The 9,179-nt window shown below is 35.7% G+C and overlaps 2 protein-coding genes and 1 non-coding gene across 3 annotated transcripts in view; all 3 read left to right on the top strand.

The window, feature by feature from the left end:
* Nucleotides 1-5,057, top strand: part of LOC107264396 (alpha-glucosidase) — a 10,982-nt gene extending 5,925 nt beyond the window's left edge. Inside the window, exons 2-5 of the mRNA XM_025081685.1 lie at nucleotides 3,347-3,684; nucleotides 3,766-3,891; nucleotides 4,251-4,673; nucleotides 4,924-5,057. Coding sequence (XP_024937453.1) covers nucleotides 3,424-3,684; nucleotides 3,766-3,891; nucleotides 4,251-4,673; nucleotides 4,924-4,971 — 858 coding nt within the window. The 5' untranslated portion in view covers nucleotides 3,347-3,423 and the 3' untranslated portion in view covers nucleotides 4,972-5,057. The remainder of the gene's footprint in view (nucleotides 1-3,346; nucleotides 3,685-3,765; nucleotides 3,892-4,250; nucleotides 4,674-4,923) is intronic.
* A 1,159-nt stretch (nucleotides 5,058-6,216) lies between these two features.
* LOC107264438 (alpha-glucosidase) lies at nucleotides 6,217-8,964 on the top strand (the record flags this gene model as incomplete). Its single annotated transcript, XM_025081684.1, is given in 5 exon segments — nucleotides 6,217-6,509; nucleotides 7,137-7,474; nucleotides 7,578-7,703; nucleotides 8,228-8,650; nucleotides 8,813-8,964. Coding segments are annotated over 5 exon segments (1,184 nt in total), but the record flags the coding sequence as incomplete, so codon positions are not given.
* Trnat-ggu lies at nucleotides 7,897-7,970 on the top strand. Its single transcript has one exon. It is a non-coding gene; the product is annotated as a tRNA-Thr (tRNA).
* Nucleotides 8,965-9,179: the final 215 nt, after the last annotated feature.

Here is a 9,179-nt window from a genome sequence, read left to right as displayed (position 1 = left end):
ATGTTCTTTACTTTAAAAAAAAAAAAAAAAAAAAAAAAAAAATTGAAAAACGTGAAATACGCTTTTTTTTTTACAAATACACGGCAAAAGGATTCGAAAATGATTCGGTGTGTATGCACTTTTCTAGAGAGCGCCTCTAACCTTCTCTAATATTTATTTTCTTCCTTTTGGCATTTCGAGCACGTAGAACTTCCGCGTTGAATTTTCATGACTGAGAAAGGTATTGCAAAATGCGTAAAGCAGACTGTACCCTTACGCGTAAAAATTGAAAACAAAAAAATTTAAATTGCCTTGGAATTTCGTAGGCATAAAATATGGCATCTTCGTATTGAATAAAAATAATAAAATCACAAATATCATAAACAATTATGGTTACATAAGGAATAAGTTTCGCGTATTTTCATTATCTATCACGTACATTTTATTTGCCACTGAAGCGAAGTGACAAGATTAATTATTTCGTAAGAATAAAGTTGAGAGATGGTTAATAAATTTAATTAAAACATAACTACTGTGCGGCCGGATTATTTAATAATAAAATACGAATCCTGGAGATGCTCGTAAGAGCATGCAGACTTTACCGTAAACCGAGTAAAATCCTCAAGCCCATCCACCCCATAGAACCTACCCTTACTCTGCGTCCCCTCTACACTTTACTCATCCTTCCTACCGACAAAATCCAGGATCACGCTTATTTGCCAAAGGATACGTGCCGGTTTCTATCAAATCAAAAAAAAGAAAAACGGATGCCACATTTTTTCCTTCTATTGCGTAAAATTCGTACCGTACAGCTTGGAAATTCGCAAAAATAAAAATTATATTGAAATTCAATGAAAGTGAAAAAAATTAATATTACGATCAGAAATCGACAAAGAAATCCTTGATATAAAGGAAATATTTTTTTAGCAATTTAACGTTATTTACAGAATAATAAAAATTTTCCAACAACGAGCACCACTTCGAATAAAATCATCAAAATCATTTATAGACACTAATTTGGATGATCTCAAAATAATTTTTTCGAAAAACTAAATTCACCTGTAGCCATTGTAAAACAAAATGACGAGGGCTGTACGTAGTTTCACCTTACCCGTTAGTCCCGTTAGTTTAAAACAATTTTTATTGTCAATCTCGTTTTTTTCTTTTTTCTTTTCATTCACTTCAGGTTTTTTTCGTGCAGTTTTAAAACGATTCTATGGCTTTCTCTTTTATTATACATATATTATTATACATACGCATGTCCATCGACGAATGGTATGTAAGGCGTGTCCTTTTTTCTTCTCATATCTCTCTCTTTTTTTTCTATCATTATATCGCAACTCTACAAAAAAGCCCTGTTGAATCTAAGCCACCGAAAATTTATAGTGATTGTTCTACATGATCGTGATACAATGAACTAACCAGTGACTATGAGTGATTTGATATTTATCATGCACTGACCTTCCACAAAAAATAGTCAAACTCAACCCAACGAGTCATTAAGTGACGCAAGATTTCCTTGGACGAACTGAATTTTTAAAAAAATTTCAAAAAAAAAATGATCCAAAAAATTAAAAATAATGATTCGAATTATACTTAATGATATAGTTAAAGTGAAAAATAGTGTCTTTCCCTGTTGCTTAAAAATTGTTGTTTTCTAATACTGTACAACACCGATACCAGATCGTTATATCAGACTATTGAAATTGTCAAATAAACTTTTATTCGTGACAAAAAGATTTTCTTGATAAGCAAAGATAAGCATCAGCTGTTCGGTTAATGTAAAGAAAATAAAAAAAAGGATTTCTAAAGGGCTCAAATGCCATATATTTTTATTCGTGTTACGTAACTATCGATTATCTATCGCGAGGGCTCGGTCACTCCCTGCGGAACTCTTTAAGAATTTACGAGTCTCCACTGAAGTGCTTTAAAGCCGCATGTCGGATGAAATCAAACACCCTGTATATGAAGCCAACCTAAACTACACAACCCATGTAACGTATACAGCTGTTTATATGTTTAATTTTACAAGGTTCGTTTTCACGTCCAACATGCACGTATTTGACATGCAAGAGACCGATAAGAAACGAAAAAAAAATTAAAAATATTATACTATTGTTAATTTCGTACAAATTAATTTTTAAAAAATTTTCACTAAACAATAACAGTAGCTTTGTTCGATTTTCGAAATATTAATTCCCTCCACCAGAGGGCGTCACGATCGCCGTCCACTGTAGTCAGGTTTACGTAAGTTAACCGTGTACATTCTTTCATTCCCATCTTCTTCGGATCGACGGGCTTGAGGTGGATTGCAAAATTAATTCGCTTTGCCTGCCGACACGAACGAGACTCCCACTTGGCGTAATACGAAATTTAGCCTGCGATCGCGTGGCATCGTATAATCAGCGACCGCGATCGTTTCTGCTTTGTTATCGTGAAACAATACCCCGTGTCAGCTGCATATGAGGGCCTCATGAGCCCACATACGTTATCTACAGGGCGTTTCAAAAGAAGGATAACTGGTATGGTTATCTCTGTATCCACAAGTTCCGAATACTTATATGTCCAAGACACTTGCTGTTAATTTACGTTAAGATTAACGTAGTGAATTATTCAGAAATAAAGAAATAACGAATCACCTGTACAATATTTTTTAATAACACTGTGCATATACATATATAGAATATACGTGTGCGTATAGTAATATATTAAGAATGCAATCAACAGTGTAGTAAATGTTGAAAATTAATGAGAAAAAAATTAGCATATACTAAACATAGAAATACATATTTGTATATAAATTGACAGTTATAAATGAATTACGAGCATTCTATGCGTTTTAGGGTACGAGATGCTAATTGTGAAATTTAATTTAAAAAATCGATTTGATTGGTAATTTCAAAAAAAACTTTTAACGATAAGCGAATTTGATTCGTGTGATTTTTGTTTGATACAAGTCTTCAGTGACTCAGGTTGTTGTGAGTTTGTCGCGAAGGACCCTATACATTGATGTATAGTAAATATATACATGGTGAGCCATTTGTAGTAACCAAGTCGATTTTTTCGGAAACGAAGCCAGATATGACAAGAATATTCAGACAGAAGTTGTAAGGTTTCAAGGGGGACGGAAAATTTCGTTATTGAATTCCTGCCTGGAATTATGTTATGAATTATAATATGAATAATTATGAATTTATGTTTCCAATTTGTATATAAATAACGGGACAGTTATCAATAATCGACTAACACAGATCAGTCATCGATAAATTAAATACCCTGGCAAAAATCGATAATCGACAATATCGATCTACCAAAATTCATCAATTTTCACTGTAACACATTAATCCTCAATTTTTCCATTTTTCAGGAATCGAAGAGAAACTTCCGCTCTTGGTCAATTTGAGCGTAGACGCTATTTGGATTTCTCCAGTCTATCCGAGTAGAATGATCGATTTTGGATACGACATTTCAGACTTCAGGGGCGTTGACCCAATATTCGGAACCATGCAGGACTTCGAAAGTCTCGTAAAAACAGTCCAAAAGCTGTCGCTCAAAGTCATCATGGACTATGTACCCAACCACACTTCGGACCAGCACGAATGGTTCCAGAAGAGTTTAAAAAATATAGCGCCCTACAATGACTATTACGTATGGCATCCTGGAAAGAAGCTCGATAACGGCACCGTGAAAGAACCAAACAATTGGGTTAAAAAAAAAATTATTAATAATCGAAAAATCATCGTCAAAAAAAATTTTCGAAAAATTAACCATCTTTTTTTTATTTAGCTCAGTGTATTCGGTGGTCCCGCATGGACATGGCGAGACGAAAGACAGGCTTATTATTTGCATCAATTTGATACGTCCCAACCGGATCTGAATTTCTACAACGAGGCACTCGTGCAGGAAATGAAGGTACAACCCATACGCATTACCGCGACAATACATTATAACTATGTCATATAAATATTGCCTGGTAATTAGCCGAGTAAGAATTGCGAGCGATAAGCTTGATAACAGCTAATGACATATATTATACTGCACATATATATATATATATATATATATATATATATATATATATATAACACGAAGTAGTAACGAACAATAGTAAAAAAGTCTAATCAGATAAGGCGTTAATAATAAATTCCCCAGATTGTTAGACACGCTTCCGATGTATAACTAGGACATAGAAATGTCCTAGTAAAATATACATTATGTCACTAGCGTGAGATACGAGTGGTTTAAAAAATTGACGAAACCATTTTTTTAAGGACGTTCTTGTATTCATGTTGGACAAGGGAGTCAATGGGTTCAGGGTCGACGCAATACCTCATCTCTTTGAGAACACCAGTTACCTGGACGAGCCGCTCAGTGGCAATACAGACGATCCGGAAAATTATGGTTACACCGATCACATCTACACGACCGATCAACACGAGACTTACGAAATGGTTAAACAGTGGCGTGACGTCATTGACGCCTATGACGCTGCTAATGGGGTAACTCCCGTCATAATGACCGAGGTTTACACGAGCACGGAACTCACCATGAAGTATTACGATTACGAAGCTCATTTTCCATTCAACTTTTGGTTCATCGAGGATCTGAATGAAAATTCGAGCGCTGCCGGTTATAAGAATATCATTGACACATGGGTGAATAATATGCCGTCAGGTGGCACTGCGAACTGGGTGGTGAGTAAAATATTGAATATTATTGAAATATTGATTAAGTTTGAAAATATTGAGTAAAATATTTAATATTAATTTAATATCAATTTAATATTAATTTAATATTGATACGTAATATATTACGTCTCTTAAATAACATTCTTTAATTATAATGCCTAATGACAATTATTGATAGTTTTATATCAGTTAATTGCAATGCATAGTCGAGGTGCTGAAAAATTTTGAGATTCTCATAGGCTGGAAATCACGATAGGTCCAGGCTGGTTTCACGTTACGGCGAAAGCCTGGCCCAGGCTATTAGCATTATGCTCCTGCTGCTTTCGGGAGTCAGCGTGGCCTATAACGGCGAAGAGATCGGTATGGAGGACACGTGGATATCGTACGAAGAGACTCATATATATAATACACTTTATACCGGTACTTTTGTTTACGACAATTCCATAATTTAATTTTAACTATCTGATGGAGATACTGCACTATAGTTATCATTCTTGTCATTCTGAATTAGGATTACTGTCAACAGTTCAAAATACTTCTAGATTATGCGATGTTGAATCATTTTGACAGGTACTTCATGATTATCAATAGAGACATAAACATGATGGGTCGCATGTCGAGCAGCAGGTCATATGTTTTATCAAGTGCGTGATAAGAGGTATAGGATTAACTTGAATTAAATTATTAGGCCAATCAAGTATCTTATATATATTATATGCAAGGTCAGGCGCACCAAACGTACTGCCTGAAGATAGTCTGGCAATTTGATTTCTATGGTAAAACCACCTTCAAGTGATGAGTTTGTGTGAATAACCCTATACATGGGTACATAGTAAATATAATCATATATAGATGCAGTAAATATATACAGGGTGAGCCATTTCTAGTAGCCAGGTCGATTTATTTGGAAACGAAGATATGAACAAAATTTTCAAAAAGAAGTTGTAGGAGTTGAAGGAGGACGGAACATTTCGTTATTGAATTCATTCCTGAGTTCAGGCGTCAAGGTAATTCGAAAATCAACTTTCATTTTTTCGATGGAGTGATGCATTTTTTTCCAGGAAATCAAAAGATCATTCATTTTTGAGTTTAGAAGTACTATTACACTACTGACGCAAAGTTGACAGGTGATAAGGATTTTTTTTACATAAACAAAAATCTATTCCTCACAATAACTGGAATCATTACCAAGGAATTCGAGTCCTAGTGGAGCGCGAAACGCGACGAAATTTAAAGTACGTGGTAATGATCAAGATGCAATCTTTCAGTGAATTTAAAAAAAAAAAAACAATTTTGCAAATATTCAGGTGCCCGAATATTTTCTTTTGCAACCAATCCAGACTGTTGATGTAATTTATTTCAATACTTTACATACGTTTAACTGATACTGTAAGACCGAAGAAAACTATTCTTATCGATAGGAAATTTTTCACCATTACTACAGATAATGAGCGCGATAGCATGTGATTTGATTATTATATCTGATCAATACGACTACCCTACTCCCCCGCGTGCATCCAGCATCTGCGTATAAAAAGGCGAACCAGAAGCGATCCCATACCAGTCTCTGTGTTATCGAGCTAAAATATTCAATTTAGAATTTACGTCTAGAATTAAAAACTAGCAGCGCCTTTATCCTGTAATCAGTACGGAAACGATATCTAAAAAGATCTGTTCAGTGGATTTTAAAAGATATCATGAAGCTACTGTTCACACTGGGATTACTGACTTTTGCTGGTATCCCTGTTAATTGCCTGGAATGGTGGCAGTCCATGTCACTGTATCAAATTTACCCACGAAGTTTCAAAGATTCTGATGGCGACGGTGTGGGAGACCTTAAAGGTGAGCCTCTTTTTTATTTTTATTCATTGTGCTTAAGTTGAGAACATTTTTATATATGAAAATATTTATACGATTCAAGACAACTTTCAATTTACTTAAAAGTTGTTACGCAAGATTCTAATGTGCAATTCGCACATTGTGACAGACCTAAATTTTTCGCAATTAGTGATTAATCTTTTTCCCTCTACATTTTCGCACTCCTCGTGATATTCTGTGGTAGAAGATAACATTGTGAAATTCACACTCGTATACGACAAACAAATATAAATTGCTTGAATTGCAGATGCAGTTAATTTGTATAACATAGTAAATTTGCAAAAACCAAAGAAAAAAGGATTAGCAAAACACAATCAAAATTCATAACACATGCATTGAAAAAAAATTATATTTTCTAATTTGCATACAAATAATGAATCAGTCATCGACAAATTAAATATCCTGGCAAAAATCGATAATCGACAATTACTAAATTCGCAATAAATCCCATACGCAAAAAAACTTTTACGACTAATTAAACAGAATCCGAATTACATGTATTTGATCAAAAAACAAAGGATCCATATCGATCTACCAAAATTCATCAATTTTCACTGTAACACATTAATCTTCAATTTTTCTATTTTTCAGGAATCGAAGAGAAACTTCCGCACTTGGTCAATTTGGGCGTGGACGCTTTTTGGATTTCTCCCACCTATCCGAGTCCAATGATCGATTTTGGATACGACATTTCAGACTTCAAGGGCGTCGACCCAATGTTCGGAACCATGGAGGACTTTGAAAATCTCATAAAAACAGCCCAAAAGCTGTCACTCAAAGTCATCATGGACTATGTACCCAACCACACTTCGGACCAGCACGAATGGTTCCAGAAGAGTTTAAAAAATATAGCGCCTTACAATGACTTTTACGTATGGCACCCTGGAAAGAAGCTTAGTAACGGCACCATGGCAAAACCAAACAATTGGGTAAAGAAATCGCACAAATATTATCAATAATCGAAAAAATACGGAAAGTCAAAAAATCATTTTCAAACAAATTTTCAAAAATTAACCATCTTTTTTTATTTAGCTCAGTGTATTCGGTGGTCCCGCATGGACATGGCGAGACGAGAGACAGGCTTATTACTTGCATCAATTTGATTCAGCCCAACCGGATCTAAATTTCCACAACGAGAAGCTAGTACAAGAGATGAAGGTGACGCATGACGCATTACCACAACAATTCATTATAAATATGTCATATAAATAATTGCCTGGTAAATAGCCGTGTAATAATTGAGAGCGATAATCTTGATAACAGCTAATGACATATATTATACTGTACTATATACATTGTCACGAAAATGAATTTTCGTTAGTAGGGACGATTCGGGAGGGATGTGGTAAGCGGCTGGCGTAGCTCAGTGGTCAGAGCAGTCGACCGGTAATCGAAAGGTCCCGGGTTCGAATCCCGGCCCAGACGCCCCGCATTTTTCCCGGATTGTCCCTTGAAAAATAACCCCTCCACCGGGTTATAATATATATTGTATATTACACGAAGTAGTAACAACCAATAGTGAAAAAGTCTAATCAGACAACGCGTAAATGATAAATTCCCTAGATTGTTAAACACGCTTCCGATGTATAACCAGGACACAGAAATGTCCTAGTAAAATATGCATTATGTCACTAGCGTGAGATACGAGTGGTTTAAAAAATTGACGAAACCATTTTTTTAAGGACGTTCTTGTATTCTGGTTGGACAAGGGAGTCAATGGGTTCAGGGTCGACGCAATACCTCATCTCTTTGAGAACACCAGTTACCTGGACGAGCCGCTCAGTGGCAATACAAACGATTCGGACAATTATGCTTACTTCGATCACATATACACGACCAATCAACACGAAAATTACGAAATGGTTCAACAGTGGCGTGACGTCATTGACGCTTATGACGCTGCTAATGGCGTAACTTCCGTCATGATGACCGAGGCTTACGCCAGCCCGGAACTCATCATGAAGTATTACGATTACGGATCTCATTTTCCATTCAACTTTTTCCTCATCGAGAATCTGGGTAAAGATTCGAATGCGAGCGAATATAAAAATATCATCGACACGTGGATGAATAATATGCCGGCAGGCTGCACTGCGAACTGGGTGGTGAGTAAAATATTGGATATTAATTAAATATTGATTAAGTATATAATACGTTTCATAAATAAAATTCTTTAATTGTAATGCCTAATGACGATTATTGACAGTTTTGTATTAGCTAATTGCAATGCATAGTCGAAGTAGTGAAAAATTTTGAAACTCTCATAGGCTGGAAATCACGATAGGCGCAGGCTGGTTTCACGTTTCGATGAAAACATAGCCCAGGCTATTAGCGTTATGCTCCTGTTGCTTCCGGGAGTCAGCGTGACCTATAACGGCGAAGAGATCGGTATGGAGGACACGTGGATATCGTACGAAGATACTTATGATCCTCAAGGATGTAATGCGGGGAAGGAGAATTATGAGAGTATGTCTAGGGATCCTGAAAGGACTCCGTTTCAGTGGGATAATACGACGTCAGCTGGTACTTGGGTGTTTGTTATAAAACAAACTTTTTTTCAGAATTACATGATTTGATTAATTCTGTTTTTCAAGGTTTCTCCACGAACAGTACCACGTGGCTTCCTGTCAACGA

Source organism: Cephus cinctus, unplaced genomic scaffold (assembly GCF_000341935.2).
Source record: "Cephus cinctus unplaced genomic scaffold, Ccin1 Ccin1_scaffold0169, whole genome shotgun sequence".
In the NCBI taxonomy this organism is placed as follows: Eukaryota; Metazoa; Arthropoda; class Insecta; order Hymenoptera; family Cephidae; genus Cephus; species Cephus cinctus.
The sequence above is the reverse complement of the archived record's forward strand: the minus strand, read 5'-3'. Positions and strand labels throughout refer to the sequence as shown.